This window comes from Micropterus salmoides, unplaced genomic scaffold (genome assembly GCF_014851395.1).
Source record: "Micropterus salmoides isolate LMB-PRFRI ecotype aquatic unplaced genomic scaffold, ASM1485139v1 Ms_hic_scaffold_1, whole genome shotgun sequence".
In the NCBI taxonomy this organism is placed as follows: Eukaryota; Metazoa; Chordata; class Actinopteri; order Centrarchiformes; family Centrarchidae; genus Micropterus; species Micropterus salmoides.
Genome location: NW_024040040.1, coordinates 49,189,548 through 49,211,943, shown reverse-complemented (window position 1 = coordinate 49,211,943; position 22,396 = coordinate 49,189,548). Strand labels below are relative to the sequence as shown.

Here is a 22,396-nt window from a genome sequence, read left to right as displayed (position 1 = left end):
TTTTTCTACCATGGTTAAGTAGGCTACGTAGTTAAATTCTTTATTTTATTGTATGTTTTAGCTGTGTTTGTTGTTGACACACGATCGGGAGTCTGCGCGGGGTGGTTTGTTTTGAAAATCGACCGGATTCTCTGTGCCGTTCTGTGTCTGACTTCCTGCCCGGTTCATCGGCTCTGTGCTGATTGACGCGGCTTCCGTCAAAAATAGACTGGCAGTGAATATTGAACTTTAGCCAAATTTAAAAAAAGAAAAGCAAATTGAATCATATCATCTGGCAGAAAAATCTACAATTAGATTTTTTCCCCCGTATCGTTCCGCCCTAAACCAACTGACTATGCAGTCCAAGTTACAAGACAAAAAACTACATTGTTATGGTTACACAGGATATGGATGCTGCGTGGAGCGTATTGGCCAGGTTGCATTTGACTGAAATAACCAAGAGAAGTTGTGCAAACCAAAGTGAATGATTTTCAACTTCGGTTTGAAAGTTTTTAGACAGGCAGACTAAATATTGAAATAGTATGGCTTGTCACCCCCCCCTGCTGAATCCTCCTGATGGCTGCTCTGTCATACAAAGCTAAGAGGAGACAGATGGACACAGACCAGAAAGCCAAACACTAGCCAGGTGGTATGATGGGTATGGGGGTGGGGAGTTGTGGGCAGACAAAAGAGATGGGCAGACACAGAGTGAGATACATTTCTGTGGTCCTTCTGTATTTCTAGTTTAACACGTCAGAATGGGTCACACAGCACGTTAACAAACTAATAAGATGCTGTGCAGAACCGAAGGACATTTTTCTCTTATCACACCCTGGAAGGTTTTTCTGCTTCTGTTTGTTGATATGGCATTCCACACCCTCCTTTTAGTAACAACAGGATGCTGGCTGGTGTCTCTCTTTTGCTCCCTCTTGCTTTCTCCGTCTTTCCTTTCCATTCTTTCCTCTCTCTTACACCCCAGGATGTCATTACCCCCACAGATGTTTCGCTCCAGTCCTCTTATGACAAGTCAACACAAAAGCTCCACGACTCCGGAGGTTGAATTCTGAATTGACTGCCTAAAACAAAGCACGCATGTAATTTCCACCTCAAGACCTAGCTAGACAAACAGTGGCCCCAGTTTTTTTCCTCTCCTCGCTCTCTCTGTTATTCCCTAATTGGTATGGCATTCATGGCTGGAGCGCAACAGTTATTTCCATCCACTTGTTTTTCTCTCAACACATCACCTTTGCTGGCACTGGTTCCCAAACAACAGGCCTCTTGCAGAGGATGGAATCTAGCTTCATTGCACACAGAAGCCCGGAGGAAACAATAGATGCTAATTTGCTAATGACATTACTGTGGAGGTTATTAAAGCATCAGCAGAGAGGCAGGAAGCATCTTCTTCAGGGGGAACTGCTCGATTGCTCCCAACCTGGACTCAACAGCAGTGCAATATTGCTGGGAAATGATGTTGATGACACAGTGCTGTCCTGAGGGACATGCCTCACCATAATGATGATCTCACTAGTTTCCCATCGGCTAATCTTTTGGCTTTTATTAAAACCACCACATAAGCATACACACTCAAACACCAAATGTAACAAAGGTTGCTCTGACAACTGAGGCGGTCACCATGGCACTGCCATGGTCACTTTTGGTAGTATGGCATTGCAGCCTTCTTCCTACCCCCTCACATCTGGATGCAGTGCCAAAAGCAGCTTGCTTTTAACTGACTCAGGCAGATATAACAATTTCAGTCTTTCAACCCTTTCTCCCCATTTTGATATAGTAAAAGGTGCTGGTTTGTATTCTGAATTGAGTGGTTTAGCAAAAATTGCCACTTAATCAGGCTTTAACTGTATTTGCTAATTATGACTTCTTATTAAGGTCTCTTTGTACACCAGTAGAGTGTGCTAGGCTTACATCCAGGTGAAAGGCTGGCTGACAACTCTCTCCATGCTAAGGCCACCTCACTGGCTTGCAGCGGTAGTAGCCCCTGCGTGGATTCAAGCTAGTTCTTTCTGCCAAAAACACAGATCATTCATTTGTATTTCTTTTTAAAAGAACATCCGGTTTGTCTTCCTGAGAATGAGTGCTTCTGTTTTCTGTTAAATGAAACATAAACTCCACTTCTCTTTTCACTCAACCATTCTTTACCCCTTCAACACCCCAATGTCCCTCTCTGTTTATCTGTGCAATGTGTATGCTTTGTATTTTGACAACAGCTAATACTTTCCCACGTATGAATGAAAGCGTGAGAGTGAGTGTGTCCTTGGTTTAGTAATAGCTTGGAGAATGAATGCACGGACACATTCACTGGCCTTTTTGCATTCAAATACTCTTTTCTGCCCACACTCACAGTTGTGCTCCTCACCTCAACCATTAATCGCATGATAGCCTTCACCGAAGAGCCGACATTAGTTTCCCCGTAAAGGGCCTCTATGCTAACCTTTTTCCTAAATGAAGAAATTTAGGAGCACAATGAAAAATGTTCAAGTAACAGAGTTTATTAGCAAACAATTTATGACATATTTTAGAGTGTGTATGTGTGCTCCTTTTCCTTGTGTGTAATTACGATGTGGAAACCAGTAGAGGGCTATGGAAGTGAAGATCCTGGCATCTGGACACTCGGCATGGGCCTTAAATTATTGTCAAAGCTTTTTAAAACATTAAAACAGATGTTTTGAAAATGTGACACATTGAAAACAATTTTTAATGTGATACTTATTATTTTTGAACCAGGGACGGATACATGATATACCAGCACCACCCACACAACCCACACCACACTTTATGTAAACAAGATAAATTTATAACAATAACTTTAGTGAAATGGGACAAAGGGAACATGTTGCTCTCTGGACCAGGCGGCGGCTAGAAGCAGCAGGAGGAACTTGTATAAATTACTATTAGTGTAATATTATAACATTTATCAAACCGTATTCTATCTAGTGTATATATGTTTCTCTTTTTGAGACTTCTCAAGCGGCCCGCAGAGCAACCGATGGCCAGTCTGATGTTTGTTATACAAGTAAAATACTCAAACTGTAGAGCCCTTCATATTTGGAAGATCACCTTGACCATTCACTGATATAAGCCTCCATTTTTGGACTCAGGGCTGCTTTTATGTTGGTATTGATCAGCAACACTATGTCTTATTGATTTCTCTGCTGCACTTCTATGTTTGATGAATTGATTGGCAGTCTGTAGCTAGAGTCCAATTTGTCAAGGAGCGTTGGACCGTGCCAGATAGGAGCACCGTCATGTCCCAATCCCAGATGGTCAACAATCCCAGATGTGTGTATGGGTGGGGAGTGTGTGTGTATGTGTGTAGTTAGCGGGTATAGTGGTATTGCCTATTCACGCTTGGCTTGTGAGACCTAAGTTTGTGCTGAGCCTGCGTCTCAGCTCCCCAGTGGGTTAAAGCAGCACTGATTGAAGCCCACCTTAAACTGAGATCATAGCTTTTCTTCAGTTGCTTTTCTTTATGGCTTTTAATTTCAACTCGCATTATGGGTAGGCTGTTGACATTCAAATAAACATGTTTGCATATGTCCCCCCCGTCCCCCCCCCTTTTATTTCAGTTTGTAGCACAAGAGCTCCATCCTCTAAATGGCTATGATTCAGCTGCTGCACATGATGATTTGTGCCCCCAGTAATTATACCTTCCTTGTACTGAGAGAGAGAGAGGGGGGGGGGGGGGCCCTGTTGTTATTCTTAAATCCCCACTCGACGCTGGCTTAATCATTGTCTGCCTTGTCTTTGGAATGGCTCTAATTGAAACATTAGCTGTTCGGGTCTATATACAGCATGTGGGTGGATCGCGTGCGCCCCGTAGACGGATTTTAATCATAAGCCTCGATCACAAGCTGAAGCAGCTTGTGGTGTACTTCACTTCCGCTCTCTTGTTTTTGGTGTCTTCTCGTTCTCAGTCCTTTTTTAACATTTTTTTTGCATGCCTGTATGCATGTGTTATGATCTTCGATGCAGCACTTTCATGTGTATTTTACAGCAATTTCCGTGGCTTCAATATCACTGTCAAAAGTGAACCATTAGCCAGTGCCTATTGACTTTTCTTTAAGCAATGCCATCCTCCACACCCAAGAACCCATTTTGTATTCACAAGCAGGCTCTATGTTGACTTGATACTTGCTATGTACTTAGCCTGGGACTGGAGTTGAAAAGCACTAAGAGACAAGCAACCAAAAGGAAGCGTTTGCTCAAACGTATTGACCACTTTCATGAATTTTTCATTGGCTGCTCAAGGCGATGGGTTGCCAGCTGGGTTGGTTGAGAAGATGAGGCGCCCATTCGATGCCGCTGACCACACACAACCTCCCCGTGGGCTAGCACAGCATTTTAAAGGTTTATCTCCTTGAACCTTTTAAACACCTGAGTGATACTGTACTTTAGAGGCCTTCGCCACATCTATATCACGGCTATGACTCACCCAACATTAGACCCCAGGCCCAAAACTGCTTCTGACTGGCGTTGTCCTTGGCAACAACTTGAGCCACAGCTTATACTCCCTCTCGCACTGTGGTCTATTTGTGAGCCTGTGTCTCCCTACCATTCGATCTTGTAAGGTTACCTCAGAGCAGGGTTGAGGAAACATGTTGATCTTGCACATATTTTAGTCCACAGGCAGGGAGGCACAAGGAGGCCAGCACTGTCTATGTGTGTCTCCAGAGACAACACCCTTCGCCTTCCGCACAATCCCCCCACCCACCACCACCTTACTCCCCACCTCACTCCCCAGCGGGTGGTCCATGTACAGACCTCTTGGTCTGAAAATGAGATGCTGGCTCATTTGCTGTTATTTCACTGCCCCCCACTGGGCCTGCTGATGGCACCTGAAAGCATTTGGCCTAAGAAGTGCAGAGTGTCCCCCCTACATAGAGCCATCTGTGGCACATCATCACAATTTCAGTTTTTTTGATCCGCTGCAGAATGACAACTCATAAAACTTCATCATTAAGTGTTAAATTGATTTTTCATCTTGAGAAACAGAGCTGCTGTCTCTGATATTGGCGAAGAATGGATTGTCAAGGCTGCAAGGTGTAGTCTCCAAGGTATTTTCGTTTGGTGTATTACCACTGATAAAATCATATGTCCTTTCTGACGGAAATTATTTATAGCTGCACTTGACAATATTTTTATATTAACTAGGTTTATTTCCGAGGTATTACAATTCGTAGCCTGTTTTCAATACTTATATTTATCCAGGTTTGGGATTCTCTGTAGTTTATTCATGTAATCCTGTAAAGGACAATCGTTAGCGCATTCACTGACCCACTGACTGCTTGATAAAGTTATGTCCCTTTACACCTGGGTCCCTTTACACCTGGGTGTTAAACTATAATGTTTTTTTGGACAAAAATGGTTGGAGGAAAAGAAAGTGTGAACCATGGCGGAGGCCTGTCTCTAGAAATAACCGCAAATCATTCTGCTCTGGGTGTTGGAAGGCGATAAGTGTAGCCTCGATGGGGATCAACGCTCCCAAATGCTTATTGCTAGCCTCAAAGGCGCTATGGGATACAGACAGCAGGGTCCAGATTCATAAAACTCTGTATAAATTCACTAAAACGGTGTGTTAGCGCAAAGACAGAAATATGCATTCCTTTTGTAAGATTTTTAAAGACTGATTCTGTTCAGTCATTGTGGAAACGGACACATGTGCACAAGCTTAATTTCCACTCCCACAATGATCCATAAATGGATGTGGAAACACCTGTATGCATATTGATACTGCTCCACCAGCCATTAGCCCTGTCAATGAGAAGAACGGCAAAGATGAAAAACTACAATTTAACCGATTGTGTCAGTGAGGTTCTCCAACAGAACAGCTGCTGTTACACACAACCATTACGCACAGTTGTGGCTTTGTATAGTGCCGCTAATTCATCAAATGTACCTTTAAACCATCATCACAGCTGTATCTCAATCATTATTAACACAAGATGATCAGTGATTAATCTATTGAGCTCCTATTAGAACAGACTTTACTAAATGCTTTGCAATTCAAGATCAATGGAAAAGATTATTAACAAGGAAGTTGCTTGAACCAAAAATCCACTGATCTACTCCAGACTGTACAGAATTCAGCTGCCAGGCTTTTAGGCAGAACAAAGAAATGTGAACACATCACTCCTGTTTTTGTCTTCCAGTATGTTTAAGAATAAATTTAAACATTTTGATGATTACATTTAAGGCTCTTCATGGCCTCTCGCCTTGCTATGTATCTGACCTTTTAGTATCGTACGCACCAGCACGTACTTTGAGATTCTCGGGCAGAGGTCTTTTGTTTGTTCCAGAGGCCTGACTCAAAAGAGAACGTTTGCAGTCAGGGCCCCGAGGCTCCCGAACAGCCTGCCCGAGGAAACCAGGTTGGCAGAACCAGTGAACTCTTTCAACCCCATCTTAAAACATACTTTTATCTGAGAGCCGTTCCTGATTGTATTTGACTTAATTTTAAAAAAAATAACAAACATATAATAATGTTTTACATCTTTTTTTCAGTTTTTTGACTTCATAAAGTAATTATCATGCTTATTTGTACTGTTACTGTATTTGTAGAATGATATCTGTAACCTAGATAACCCTCACGTTGTTATCTCTTTACTCTGACGGCTCATCTCTCCTCCCCCAACTTTTCTGTCATTGCAGGACCTACGGGATGTCTGGCTCAACTACCCATCACACCCCCTGCAGGTTGGTTGAGCGATGTTTTATTATTGATGTTTATTTTGGCTATGTGCCTCTCATTAAAACTCACCTCACCCCCAAGACACAAAAGTATTATCCCATCATTGAAGTTTTCCAGCTTGAATGAATGTTTTTTTTTTTTCTCTTGTGTGTTTTGTGAATGTTGCTAACAGAGGTGGACAAGCTGTTAGTTATTTTGGCTGACTGAGTTCTTTATAGCTGTCACAAGGCCCCCAGTAGCCTTACACTAGTCTCCATTGTTCTGCTCCAGTGTCTTAGTGCACTCTACATTGGTCGAGACCCTAATCCACTTTTTCATTTACTCCATCTCTGTTCTTTCTTGCCTTTGCTCTTTTCTCCGCTGCACCATTCTCCCCTTCTGCATCATCATGCTTTAGCACACACTCACTCCCTCTCTCTGTCTCTCCACTCTCTCTCTCTCTCTCTCTCTCTCTCGGTTTGCCCTTCTTTGCTTTGCATGATCTGCCCAGAAACATTGAACATGTCAACAGTGTTTGTTTGAAATTAGGATTTGGAAGGAGAGATCAAAGATGCCGTAACAGGATTACAGTCCCGAATCACATGGGGCCTCCAGGGACCGTCAGGCATCCTTCTCTCTGATGTGTTTGTGTGGAGAAAGTGTTTCTTTTTGTGTGTATGTCGGGACTCGTCTTTAAGCAGTTTATTCTCTTCATCTCCCTGCATGTGCATGAGTGTCTCTTCGTCTTTATATGTACATTTTTGCATATCCATGTTTGGCCCAAAATAGCATTGTTTCTGTTTACGTACATTTGCGTATATATAAATATATATACTGTGTAATTGACTCCTCACCCCTGTATTTTTCATCGCATAATGCTGAAGATCCACAGAGCACCTGGATGTTTTTGTTGAGCTTGTCAGTGCTCAAAATAAACCCACTGAATCCAGCAGTGTGTTTTCTCGGTGAGTTGCAAAGCGGCGGCCCCAGTGACGGGCACCGTGGTCAGGGTGGAGCCCCGGGGTCAGCCTTGCCGCTCTGTGGTGCGAAGGGAACCTCCGGAGTGTGTTGCGTGAGTAGTCATTAGCCGCTTCAGAGCTGTGGCCTCATTACCACACACTGCGCGTGGCTGAGGTTTCCTCTGGGTGGTTCCCTGCCAGTGGGCCAACGCCTGTTAAATTGTGCCAACCTCTTGATAGAATCCTGACCTTTTGTCTTGAGATGAGATAATCTAAGCTGTTTCACACAAGGAAAAAAAATTAATTATTTATTCTATAATTGATGATGGCCCTCAGGAGTTTAGGCTAGAACATTATTCCCAGAATTGTTGTTGAGAGGTAACAAGGTGTCACCCCCTCCCCTGCCCACCAAGATGAGGATGACAAAACGAAGGTGAAAGAGGAGCTGCCTTAATGAGATTTGAGTGGATGGCAATAGCAGCTCGCCATTGGCGTGGGTAATTATGCGTACTCCCGTCTTTGGCATACATGCATACATTAGCCTTGCCACCGACGTGCCCTACAGAGTGCAGTGGAATGCTTCGTGGTTGACAGGCACATCTTTATGTCTTTCGTGTTCGCTCGATTCGCAACAGTGCATCATCACCCCCAGCTCTCCAAAATAATTTACCAGAACGTCATTTACGTTGAGTATGGATTTCATAATTTTTCCTTTGGTTTGTTGGGGAGATACATGAGTGTCAGACTTTTTGGGTCTTAAGAGACCTCGGCTCTGATTCTGTTTTCTGTCTGGACTGAGCTGAAAGTGAAGCTTTGAAGCCATTTCAAACGTGTTTTTTCATAACTGCTGTTGATTTTTTATTTTTTATTTTTTTCTTCTCTCTTCACTTCGTTTGAAGACTTGCTGCCGGCCATTTCCCCTGAAGGATAGCTAGCGCCTATGAGTGCTGAACTCGTGAGATGCCGTTAGTTGTGATGCATGACATTTAAACGCCTTTCGTTAATTAACAGAGGGGAAAAAGGCAGAAATGAAATGTTTCTTAGGACATATTGAAAGATGGAACCATGACATTACTGGCGGCACTCCAATTAAAATACTGAATTTAATAAAACATCTCTTCTCTACGCACTGGCTTGACATAGGAGACTCTGAGAAAGCTGTTTACTTGTCATTTCTTCATGAAAACAGAAAGAAGATGCTGAATAGGAATAAAGTGGCCTTTCCCCAGGGAGTCTTGAATATAACTCTCTTTATTCTTATTTTTGGGGTACTTTAAAGAGTACAGCTAAATGGATCAAGCTATCACAGCCATTATCATGTGCTTTAGTTCCCTTTGAATGTCCACATGAAATTATGTTGCTCAGTGTTTCTGTTTTCTTTGGAAAAGATGTCAACCTTACAGCCTACCACGCAGAGACCAATTAGATATTTCTAGCAGCCTAATTAATGCACCCATAAGGATATGTCTTGATTCAAAAAACATGCATGCACATATTTTCTCAGCACTCATTTCTTTTTTTAATGGGCACAGACATGAGCAAATATTGTACTTAAAGAGAGCGGCTTGTTTTGCAGAACCCGTCTACCCTTGAACTCACCAAGCCCTAAAGCTAACATTAAAAGCATAATCTACAGCAATTTTCTCAACCAAAAACTATTCTTTCAAGACTTATCAAAGTCATAAGGCTGGGAGTCTCTGATATAGCCTGCATTCGAGCAAGCGTGAAAAAGTACAGTACGACTGAGTCACCAGAGATATTATTAATTGACCGTTTGAATCACCAGATTTTGAGAGGGAGAGAGAGAAAAAAGCGAGCTATTTGACTTAAAACTTAATGACGAAGAGATTCCATCTGCTGCAGATCATCTGAGTTTGTTTTGAGGCGGAGTAAAAACACACACTCTAAACAGGCCCTCAAGCGGCGCATACTGTAGCGGTTCATTTCATTTAAGGAGTTTATTTTACGCTTTTATGCAAAATGACTTCATTGAGCAAGTTGGGTTTTTTGTGTCTGCTTAAAGCATCCCTAAAGTGGTCACTCTGGTTGTTGCTGGACACATATTTGCTACATATTTGAGAGATTATTTCATAGATCAATACATAGAAAATGCTTATTACACTAGTACATATTATCACAGGTAATGCATATTAAAAATATAAGACCATTTATTAATCTCGACTTTCCCCCAAATAAAAGTGTTTCTGATATCCATTTCATTGTTCAAAAAGACCAATGTCTATACATTTGAACGCATTTTTGACTATGCCTAGTAAGACACCTCTGCTCTGTAATGACTAGGCTTTTGTGCTATTTTCCTTCCACTTGTCCAGGTCCAGGAACCTCAGACAGACAGGCAGCTGATTGAGACGTCTCCAGTCCTCCAGACACTGACGAGCTTCGAGGAATCTATTGGAGTTTTGTTCACACATGTGCGTCTTCTCGCCAGAGCCTTCACCTTGAGGACTGTGGGCTTCAACCACCTCACCTTGTAAGTACAGTCAGTGTTTGTTGATAATGTAGTTATGGCCAATTAAAATGCAAAGTGAGAGACACTAGTTTGCCAGATGCAATTTGCAAGGGTGCTGCAGAAATAGCTAGACATGTCTGCTCCATCAGAGGTGAGGAGGCATGATGCATTATAATATATAATATGATCTGAGATGCTGGGAGTTTTTTCTTACGTCGAGCATTTTAAATAGTTATATCTGAATGCGGCAGCCTCCTCCTCCCACATCATCATTATGTTTACCCCCTGCAGCTTATACACTTTCTTGCAGTCACTAAGACTGCCTGTGTAAGTGATGTCTTGAATATCATGTTCAAAGTACCTCAGTGACAGATAGCCTCTTTCACTGCTCTTTTTGGCCCAGTCCCTAATCCAAGGGTTTCACAGCCAAGAAAGAGAGAGACAGGCCTGAGGGACTCTGAAGTCCCCATATCTGTAGTCTGCCTGTACCTGTCAGGCCATAACCCCGCTGCCTCATGGGAAATGGGGTTTTGATTCACTGGGTTGTCCAGGGCAGAAGGTTTAAAATGGATCTTTTTCATTTATTGCGGCCACATCTCTTATTTGACAGATATGTTTTTTTTTCTGTTATTGTCGTGCTTCAGTCGACCTATTGATATCCTGGATTCTCGCTTAAATTATATATTTTTTAATCCAGATTTAATTTAGACCACACATACTATGTATATAATGCAGTGGGTTGAATATGGAGAGATATGCACCCTTTGTTTTTTGGGTTGTTTTTCTCTGTTAATTGCACAGTGATGCTGAGGTGATTTCCTCCCAGCTTTGATATTTGTTCAGTAGGAAACGGTACAAACTTCTATGTAGATGACTTAAAATTGATCGGAGGGACAACGGATTGGTCTGTTTGTGACATCCATGTCATTATTGTGTGACTACCGTACAGTGTAGCCTTGCTCGTTAGGAGAGATTGCTATTTTCGCATGTATTACGAGTCTGTTCACTCCAGTTTGAGGTGTTTCTGATTCTTAGTATGAGAGGGTTATTTGCAATGGAAGCTTAACTCACTTCTGAGCCTTACAACGTAACACAATAGTGAGTTTGACAGCTAAAGCAAATTAGCCTTGGCAGCACACCTCAGATATCTTATTGGCAGGCTGCACTCTGTAATTGCTTGCTTAGGTTTGCCACAAGGACATTGCTCTGCGTGCGTTTGTGTGTGTGTGTGTGTGTGTGTCATGTGCACACATTCACACATACAGTGCACTGCTGTGTACGTTCTAATCCATCACTTAAATGTCAAACCTCTCCCTACTCATGGTCAGTGAAGTCGATTAGAGGTCCAGAGGTTTGTCTCCCACTGAGCTTTACTTAGAGGACTTTCCAACTCAAGGTTGATACCAATGATAGTTTCTAACTTGGTGGCATCACATCCGACAGCTTAACTCTAAAACTGAGTTAACCCTAATGCATTTTAAATTTCACAAGAATATATGAAGGAATTCATATATGTGCAGGGTAATTTATGTTCATTAGCTCATTAGTGGCCAAAGGCAGGTTGACCTAAATAGAGCCAACTGACTTGAAAGCTGGAACTGAGCAACTGTTGCCCATAAGGACCAAAGGTTATACCAAAGTAGGTCATGGCGTTGTGATGGAGAAAAGAACAAGGTCATATAACGGAACAGAAGGGCAGAAAGCAGATGAGGAGAAAGTACCCAGGTTGGCCTTTGGCCTATAACTGTATGCAGAGACAGAGGACAAACTGACCTAGAAGAAGACAGCACTAGTAGAAAGTATGGGAGTTGACCGTGTTGAGAGGCAGTGGAGACCGGAGGTTACCATCAGACAACCGACACGGAGAGCTGTGGCCCCCAGGCGCTGGGCTTCCTATCTCGTCTCACAGCGGAAGAGTTGGGTGTTGCAAGAATTTCACTGTTAGTGAAAAAGGATCCATCTCTCTTTTAGTTCAGTATTTGTTAAATAAAAATACATTTTACTGTGGAGCTTTGAGAGTAGTCACTGGAACATTCAGACATGGAATTATATTTTATTAAATGATGTGAAGTAAATCATTACAGTTAACAGCTGTAACTTTAGCACACAGGCTTTGTTACTGCTTTGTTCTCAAACACCATTGCAGATTATCACCATCACAGTCATTTAGCACTGATGTTAAATGAGGTTTCATGATTTAAACAAGACAGAAAAAGACAGATGACAAAAAAACTGTGATTTAGAGAACCTGATATTTGTGCTAAAACAATGAAAAGTAACGTGAATATCTTTAACCTAATTAATAATATTAAACCTGATTGGGTAGTCCATTTAAATAGCTTGTCCATAAAGATTAGTACTGTTACTTTAAAGCTTCTGTAGTAAATACATAGTGAATTTTCTGTTTAGTTTAATTCTGCTTAAAGAGACCCTGATGTTTCATTATATTAAGTACCATTTGTACTTGTTTTCTATTGTCACTGAATATTTGATTCCAGTCACCGCTCCACTTGCTGCCCAGTAACACTTTGTAGACGGTAGCTGCAGATTACACATTTGAACCTTACACAAGCATGCACATATGAAACAAGAACATTATTTCCCTAAAAAACGAAAGGGAAAATGGCCTTAAAAAATGGAGTGCTCCCTTCTTTTACAGCAGGCAGCTTGTCGCCGCCTCTTTAAAGGGGCTGTTAAAGGTATTTTAGATCAAAGTCAAAGGCGAATAAAGACCTCAGCTCCACACTTTACTTCAATTTCCCCCCACCTTACTGGAGCATTGTGCCTCTGCTGTTGAAGTGAATATGAGGATGGCCCTTTGTGACGCTTCACACAGTAACGCATTCCTCTTTGACCCGCTTTATCTCCTCCTATTTCCATCTATCTATCCTATTTTTTCCTTTCGTCTCTCACTCCACTGTTTCCTTTCTCGCTCTGCCTCCTATTGGCCATGAAATAAGCTCACACTGCACCTTCTCAATCTGTATCCTCTCAGCATACGCTCTCTGGCATACCCCTTTCCCAGCTCACATACACTATGTATGGTGGATTTTGAGAAAACCCATTGACGTACAGTACTGAAGAGCAGGATGAGCAGGGAGTTCTCTCGCCCCCCCCTTCATCCCAACCTCCACTCTTTACGCTCTCGTGCAGTGGCAGAGCCTTTTTATTAAGAATCTCTGTGATTATTTTTAATGTTCCCTTCCCTCCTAATGAAGCTCAGCTCTGAACCTTAAAGACGGAGTGAAATAAAAAGTAGCTTTTCAAGTTCTTACTCCTCCTGTGTCCCTGCATTAACTGTTCTGCTATCTTTGGTATCTATCAGTCCTTTCCTTTTTCCCCCTTGTAATATACATTTAAATATTCAAATGGGTTTCGAGCCCGCCAGCCTTGTCTTGACATCATATAAAGCTACACTTGACTAGTGCTTAAACAGTTAGTCACTGATTGGCGAATTGACAATAAATTTTTTGTCATTTATTTAGCAAAAATGCCAAGCATTTGCTCGGCCGTGTTCTTAAATGTGAGGATTTGTTGATATTCTGTGTGTTGGGTTTAATGGAATAAACAGTCGTCAGATGAATCTCTGAGGAACGTAATTGTGTAGTATCATGGTTTCAGAGGCATGTCTTTGGATGTCAGTTGGCAGAAAGTTATTGAATACTTTCAAAAAGTGCTGCTGTTGTGGTTTCAGTAACTAGAATTTATTTGTTTCTCCCTCCTCTGCTTTCTTATACAGCAACGTGGGTGAGAGAAGTGATGATGGAAGCTTGAGGGTGGGGTTTCCTTCTCAGAAGGTTCCTCAGAGACTCCATGATTGCTTCTCAAGTCTAAACATTTTTATATAATTGTACATGTATTACCTTTGGATTGTGGCCTATTGGTCAGGCAAAACAAACATTTTGAAAATTGCGATGAACCTCTTTTCCTGTCTTTTATACAGTAGATATTTAGTGAACAGATAAAATAATCAAGAGATTATTGATCAGCTCTTTCACTGTAACTCTGATCTCTGTCGCTCAGATATGCGGCGGCCCCCATTGAAGGCAAATGGACCATAAATCAGACAATAAACTTTGACCTTTTTTTTTTCTCTTTGATGTCAGTTTCCTCCTCATCTTCTACCTCTGCATCTTTCGCTCTCATCTTCAGACTGTCCCCTCCTGCTAGGCTCATACAGTATCTGTAGATGGATGAGTGCTCTGTATATACCTCGCTGGTTGCATGGCACTCACTTACAGTACGCCCCCCACCCGATGCTTCCTGCTTGCCTGGCACAGCACCAGCCCACACCTGCAATGCTAATCTATAATTCTGTTTAATTAATGACTTGCCTTTCACTGACGGGGGAGAAAGGCAGGAGGCTGATGTACAGTATCACAGTGCTGCCATTAGTTTTTTTTCTAGAAATTGTTAGAAGGTTGAAAGTTGTTCTCTAAACCCATGTGCCCGCTTGCAGCTTTTATGGGCTTAGGGGTTTTGACAGGCACTCCTGCAGGTGTACCAGAGGTTTTCTAAGCATTTATTTTTCTTCGGTTATTTCCATTTGAATTGCAATCACAGCCCGGCGTTTTTCTTAAGAAGGGCTGCTACTTCAGGCAGCCTCGGAGTTGTCACACAACCTGTCAGTGCAGCTGTTCCCAGAGGCCACCCATGAAATGTACATCAGCCAACTTCACCGTTTCTGTCTAAAAGCCCAGTAGATTTGTCGAGAGAGCGTGATGCCTTTCATGCCCCACTGATGTGTAGCTGAATAACTTCATGTGAAACCCTCCCTGTCTCCTCTTTTTACCCCATTTCTCCCTGCCCTCACACATCACCCCTACCATTTTATTTCCCCATCATATCCTTTTGTAACCCCCCGTTTTCATTTTATTAAAATTCAACCTATTTTCCCTATTTACCTCTGTCCATCCATCCCTCCTCCCTCTTCTACAGGGGCCACAACCAGAGGATGGAGTTCCTGGGAGACTCTATCATGCAGCTGGTGGCCACAGAGTACCTCTTCATCCACTTCCCCGACCACCATGAAGGACATTTAACAGTAAGATCAAATCACTTAAACAATATGTCCTCACACACGCTCCCACAGCTGTACTTTTTTTTTTATCCATATCTGCATCTTTGCACCTGTGTTTTGTCTTTATTCTGTCTTTGTGCTTCTGCTCTCTGAAGCTGCTCGCTGTTCCCCGCTTCTTACATGAGTTTACCTGGAGTGAAGTTACTGCTGTGAAATTATTTTTTTTTCATTCCTTCCTATCAATCTTTGAATCTCTAAGTGCCAGCCAGCAGTTGTTCACCCCCTTCCTCTTTCGCTTGTTTCCACAAAAATGACTCTCCTCCACTCCTCACTCCAGACTGCGCCTATATCTTTACTGTGCTCCTTGCGGTGGGTATTGTCATGAGACACAATTGTTCAGTGGTTTTCAATAACACATCTTTGTTGGCACATTTTTTGCCAAAGCTGTCAAGTGTCTGAAAAATAAAGTTGCGTGTGTGCGCAAACGTGTGGGCTTGTAACACAGGTACAAAGCAAATGATCACACTTTGAACATGCGAGTCCATTTTCTGACAGCGTCAGATGTTATTACTACGCCCTCTCTTCATTTGAGCATCAGCACTTCTCTTCGGAAGACTGACTTCTCGATGCTGGAGGGATTGAGCTGGTCTAAAATTGAATAAGAACCTTTGTAGTTAGATATTTATTTGTGGAAATGCCTTATAGATGGAAGCTGTGACATCAGTTTGTTTAAAAGCGTCCAGCAAGCTTTCATTGAGAGACTGAAAGCTCTAGCGATGCCTATACCCAAGAGTCAAGGTGGGGTACATCTGAAATGGATTTCAAATCTGGGGGAAAAAGTGCTCATTCAACCAGTGTATGTGTGTGTGTGTTTTGTGATTGCGTGTGTACTGTTAAGGAGGGCACATCACAGCAAGACAGATTCAGACAGTCATATTGCATTCTATTTGCTCTTTTCTGCATCTTGTAGCTATATTTAACATGTTTGTGTTTTTCCTTTTAGAGAAGTAAATGCACCTTGCCCAGTCTAACATGTTGTCATCCGTTAAGCTCCAAGTCACAATGTAATATTTAACAGAGCAACGTGCAATCTCCCTGAAACATTTACTCTGCATTACCATTTCTGTCTTTGATGAATTATTCCATGTGGGGTTTATTTTGATGTTTTTGTGTACTTCTTTACATTTCCACACAAGCGTGTGTCTGTGTAGTGTTTGTGTGGCTATATGTTCACACCCTGAGTACATTTCTGACAGGTGGACATAAAAATGTGATGTTGTTTTTGCTTGTCCATAGCTACTCCGCAGTTCGCTGGTAAACAACCGCACACAGGCCAAAGTGGCAGAGGAGCTGGGCATGCAAGAGTTCGCCATCACCAACGACAAAACCAAACGACCAGTCGCACTACGGACCAAGACTCTGGCTGACTTGTTGGAGTGTATGTTCACAGTTCTTTGAGCCATTCACAGAAATATAAAATGAAAAGAAAGAAAATCTTAAAAGACCCCTACTAAACCTTTTTCTCTCATGTCTCTCCTGAATGTGCAGTTTAAGATGGCAGCATGAAGTACCATCATTGATTTCTTTGTTCCCTTTGTGTTAGAAGTCAAACGTGGTCACTTCTCTGTTAAAAAGACACTGGAAGATGCTCCCTATCTGTCCACTAGCTACAGTTGCCACATTATCCCAAAATAAAGTTGTCGTATTCTACCAGTTTAAAAGATTTCTTTTTTTTTTTTTCAACAGAAGAAGACATCTAAACTATTCTTAGTAATTGAAGTGGGTGGTAGAAGAGTAACATTTGGCAGCTAAAGAGAAATTATCCGCATTGTCCAGTGGTTGTTTTATCCAACTGGTTGAGGTAGACCTAAAGTCTTGCTTTCAGGATATGATACAAACTACCGGGGGCAGTTGGTCTGGAAGGTTGAGAGTCTCATAACTAAACCATCATAAAATGAAAAATGAAAACACAGCCAATACATGTTTATCAACAGTGGTAGCTGTGCACCAGCCTCACTCCCGTACACACTGAGCGTTAGTTAACTAAGTGGGGAAAAAAAGACCGTTTATAACAGTAAAATCAAGAATAGGCGTGTTCAAGGGAAGTGGCAGTTTGTAGGCAGCACTTAATGCTTATATTTCAAATATGCTGTAGTATGTTGTAAATTCTAAGGAGTGCAAGTGTGAGACGCCATGTTTCTGATAATTTAGTCATATTTGATTTCCTTTTTTGTTTCAAACTCAGCTGTATGTAGTGGTAGCTGTACTGAGGCAATTCCCTATTAGATGGCATAAAAATTATAAAGTCAGAGTACTGTTCATTTAAATCACTGGTTACAATAACGTCTCATTATTATAATATGTAATAATATAAAAAAAGAATGGGCTTCAGCAGTGAGGACTGTTAAGTTAGCCAAATATTTAAGGTGTTTGTGGGTGAGATCCCTCACCACTGTCTACCCTAACCAGGAAACGTCCATTGCCATGAATTCTACAAGTAGATCCCTAAATAAGGTAGACTGATATGCGAGAAACATAACAAGCCAATAGCTTATCGCAGATTTTTATTTTGAGAGCTTAGAAAATTCCAACAGGGACTGATTGTCACATACCACGAACATTTTTGAAGGATCCCTTAATGTGTTAAGCTCTAATATATCTGGCGGCTTTGGTCTTACAAAATCCAATATTGGTCTGACTACAATGGAGCCTTCCTGTTCAGAGTCTTATTACATAGCGTCCTGTTCTGATATGAATGCATAATGTCATCTGATCCCCAAATACAAAATAGATGTTAAGTTCTTCCTTTATTTAGGTGTGCATATGGGTATAAAATTCAAATACATACCTAGAGACAAAATTATGGTTCCTTTAATTCAAACTTTACTGCACGTACCCGGATTCCAAAACCACAATGAAAAGGCAGTCTAAGTAATGTGTACCAAAGATTAAGGCTATGTGCATGGAAAAATTAATATTAGCAGAGAATGTGGTAACCCCTCCACACAAACAGAGGTGCAAGCAGGTGGGGACAGCAAGGCTGTATGGGCCTTATTGGCATTGAGCTCATGTGTATGTGGGGACTTATTGCAGTCCACCATAGGACATTAGGGAGCTAGCAGCGAGAGGGGCAAAGGGGATAGGGAATAGACCATTGTAGATTGGTAGCAAAAAAAATGTGGAAAACAAAGAAAGAATAAAACACCAATGCATTCTAGGTCAGCATTCAATAGGCAGAACTTATTACTTGAGCTTCATATCATTTGCCTTTCAAATCGACCTTCAGAGTTCAGGCCAGAGCAGAGTTGATGACACAGGAAGGGTACGAGGGTCAGGGATGGAAATGAGTGCAGCTCTTCCGCATATGAACAGCCGTGCCCTGCAGCTACAGCAGGCCCTCACTGGCCTCCTGAAATATTACCTATTATTCCTCTCTCATGTTCCACTGTCTTAGTCACGGAGATGAGTGAATGCACTGGCAGCTAATAGAAGAGGGAAAACAAAGGGACAGTCACGAGATGAAGATGACGCCCAGCACCTACTGCTTGCATTTCAAATCTTTTTCAGTTCAGTGAGACTGACAGTTACTCTCAATTCAGTTTAACATACAGTTTTATCATCTATATTATATAGATGTTTCTGTGAACTCTGTGTGGCCCTCAATATACCAATTTCCTGTTTGATGGAAAATGAGAGGGCACTACAGAGCCATCTTTTCCATTTGTTAACATTAACATCACATCACTTGATGTGGAGGGCCACAGCAGAGGTTTGTTCTGTGGTCTTTGTTAATGTTTTATTTACTGGCAGGAAGAGAGCCAACTGTTTAGCAGAGCAGAAACGGAAGCAACACAAGAACTACGACCTTTATATAGCAATATTTTTTTTCACAAGTGCTTTCTTTATTTTTTTCTGTCTGCAGCTTTCATTGCCGCTCTCTACATTGATAAAGATCTGGAGTATGTGCACACCTTCATGAATGTCTGCTTCTTCCCCCGTCTGAAGGTGAGCCACTATTGATAGCCATTTACCACTCGCACCTGATCAATGAGCCACTGAACCAGGGAACCAGGGAGATGATGAGGAGGGAGCTAATGGCTGGCATTGACGCAAGGCCTGAAGTGGTGCTCGGCTTTTGAATGCCTCTTGCGATGGCGGCTTGATCGCTATTTTAGTCATCTTTAACGGTAATCGCAGCAGTGTTGTCAGTGCTTTTCTTTTGGTCCAAGAAGTGCTTGGACTGTTAATAGCGTCCACTTCCAGAGTGTTCCAGGAGTTGGATAAACTGTGTAAGCTTCAGTCAAGACTCCCACGGCCGGCTGTGAGTGAGGAAGAACGGGCATTTTATTCTCAAGCAGCACTGGATTGTCCAAATTTAGATAGAAGAGCTCTAAGACACAAACTATCACATACACTCTCATGCCTAAACAGGCATGCGCACAAGTGGGCTGACACACATGCTCATGTAAGAGTACCCACACAGCGTGGACCTCTCCTTGTGAAGATGCTGCAGTGGTCTGATATGCCGTACTAATTGCTGTCTTGGTGTGCCTCTCCAGGGAGAATCCCCAGCTCTGGAGGAGCTGAGCTTTGCGTCATGGTCGCTGCAAGAGAGCACCTCATTTCCACTTCCAAGAGAAAAGTTGTGAAACAGCCAGCACGTCTCCTTACATAGCATTCTGGAAACCACAACGTTGCACACTGTGCTGCTTCATCCAATTTGGATGGAAATAGAGAGGCTAAACCAGGAACATAAACGCTCCTTTCCTTATGTTCGCTCCTTTCCTTATGAAAAGTGCATAGCTATATGCTACACTCTTTTCAAAACAGCCTCATTTTTCTGCTTTAGGCTAAAGGGGTGCAGATGCCCCCCAGAGAGAGGGAAAGTGAGGAAGAGAAAAAGGGAAGTAAAGCGCGGAAGCAAGAACAGCAGAGATGGAGGGATGGGGGGGCAGTAAAGCGAGAGAGTACGAGAGCGTAGGCAACAGAAGCACTCTTTGTAGAAAATTAATAGGAGCAGACAGTTCTGGATTCAAAGTCTGCCTTTTTATGACAAGGCTGCTTCCCTGTTAATGGAAGGGCTTTTAGAAGTCCCCCTTGGATAAGAGAAATGTATCAGGGCTGCACACCTGGGAGACTCCAAGGCGCTCTTTATATCTGGCCCAGGATTGGCTTTTGTCTTAAGTAGCCTGTGATTTGTACTCACTGTGAAGACACAGATGGAGAGCCAGTCAGGGAAAGAGCAAATAAGTGAGTGCAAAAGGAAGGGGTAAAAACGGTGGGAAGGGTCATGGCGCAAGAATGAAATAAAAGCATGAGTGATCGAGGCAGAGAGTTTGGAACAGAGTAGAATTTTATTTCTTGCATTTCGGATTTTTTGAAGGAAGTTTGTGAAAGAAGTAGTGTGAATTACGTGTGTGTTTTGTTTGGTTCGTGTTTTGCAGGAGTTCATTCTGAACCAGGACTGGAATGATCCAAAGTCTCAACTGCAGCAGTGCTGTTTGACCCTGAGAACTGAGGGCAAGGAGCCTGATATCCCGCTGTACAAGTAAGACCCCAGATTCACCAGTTGGACAGAAGCAAGCACTGATGTTGAGTTTTAGGAAGTAAAACTAGCACTTTATGTGCCAAGAGTGACATTTCATTTAGCCTAAGTTTAGTTTTTTTAATAATGCATTTTAAGTATGACTTTGCCATCTCACTAAAATCAACAATGAAAGTAAAGTCTAAATTTAAAGTAGCTTCTATTTTTACAAAAAAACATTTTCTTGTTGGATCTAGAAGTACTAATATATGATTATAGTTTACTATTTTTAATATATTTTGAATTAATTGAGCTACTCTGCAATCTTTCTACGTAATCCCAAGTTACTGCAAACTGGTTGGAAATCATTGGTTTTTTATTATATTGCCCAATCCTTTATATGATACATGATCTATTGTATTAAATACATTTTTAAATGTATGTTTTCCAATGTTAGCCTGAAAAGTCTGATATTAGTTCCCTGATATAACCTAAACACGTGCATAAACTCATGCACCTGTATATTGGACAGAGAAAAAAGTGGGTGGGATGGGTTCAGTCAGGCATCATATGGGCCACAATACACATTCAGAGAAATCAAATGGCTCAAACATAATTTATAGGACTTTTCTGCTTGCCATCGCTCCCTGAACATTGTGAATAGCTGTGTAAAGGTCTCTGTTGTTGTGATAAATAAACACCTTGACAAAAGGTCAAGGAGCAAGTGTCATTTGCAGAATGCTTTAGAGAGCTGCCATGAAGCAGTGTGTTTGTCACCATGGAAACTGACAAACAGTGTCTTCTCTGAAGGAAAAAAAAGGGGGTCGGCTGGATGTGCGAGGGCAGTTGCTGACGGAGCACTTTTATGTACAATGAACACCACAAAAAAAAAACCATAATTTAATCGGTCCCCTCTTCCTCCCTTTCTCTCTTCTTTATATTTATGTGAATGTCTTTCCAGTGCTCCTCTGTTTATTATTCCCTCTGCCTGTTGGATGGTGATTTTTGACACAGCACAACTCTGACACAACAATCAACACTTCCCTCCAACTCTATTGCCCTCAAGAACGTGAACAAGAAACAAATAGAGCCCCCGGGTGACTTGAATGTCAACATTTCAACACACGTACACAAGAACAGACAGAAGCTCGCCACTGATGAACTTGAGGCTTTTGCCACAGAGAAGACTGTAATTATTACTTGCTTTGTTCCTGTTCAACAAATACGCTGGAGCTGCCCATAATCTTCAGCACTTCCTTCACCTCCTCATGAGTTGACCTGACCCCGGTTGGTCGATGAGCCAGAATGATGCACCTTTTTATAGCATTTCATTCAACAGTTGTAGGCGTCAAATCTGTTGGACGGTCTTCACACAGGGTGTGAGACAAGGGTGTGAGTTAGACAGAAAGACTATATGGCCAACGGAGGGCAGGGAAGGACACAGAAAGGAGTTAATGCACCGAGCCCCCTGCTAAAGGTTCCCTTGTGAATGTGTCTGGCTGATGACAGATTCACACTTGAACCCAGCACCATCACTTTTACTGTACATGTCGTCGGGGCAGGACACACCAGGGAGCAGCCGCATATACACTTTCACATTGTGCAGAGAATGGCCGTAGTCCGTAAGTAGCTGCTTTTAGAGTGAGCTGAAGCTCGTACAGATCCCTTACGTGTACATTTTCTTCCCCCTCGCACACTTCCATCTGTGTGCAGCGTTTAATTTGACAACTTCCCAACAGCTCACAGATTTCCTTTTTCA

General features: G+C 42.1%; 1 protein-coding gene across 1 annotated transcript in view; it reads left to right on the top strand.

Moving 5' to 3' along the window:
* The window catches only part of drosha (drosha ribonuclease III), an 88,005-nt gene that overhangs the window by 53,164 nt on the left and 12,445 nt on the right, over nt 1–22,396 (top strand). Inside the window, 6 exon segments of the mRNA XM_038732045.1 lie at nt 6,646–6,690; nt 9,957–10,114; nt 15,032–15,137; nt 16,410–16,551; nt 19,036–19,118; nt 20,558–20,661. Coding sequence (XP_038587973.1) covers nt 6,646–6,690; nt 9,957–10,114; nt 15,032–15,137; nt 16,410–16,551; nt 19,036–19,118; nt 20,558–20,661 — 638 coding nt within the window.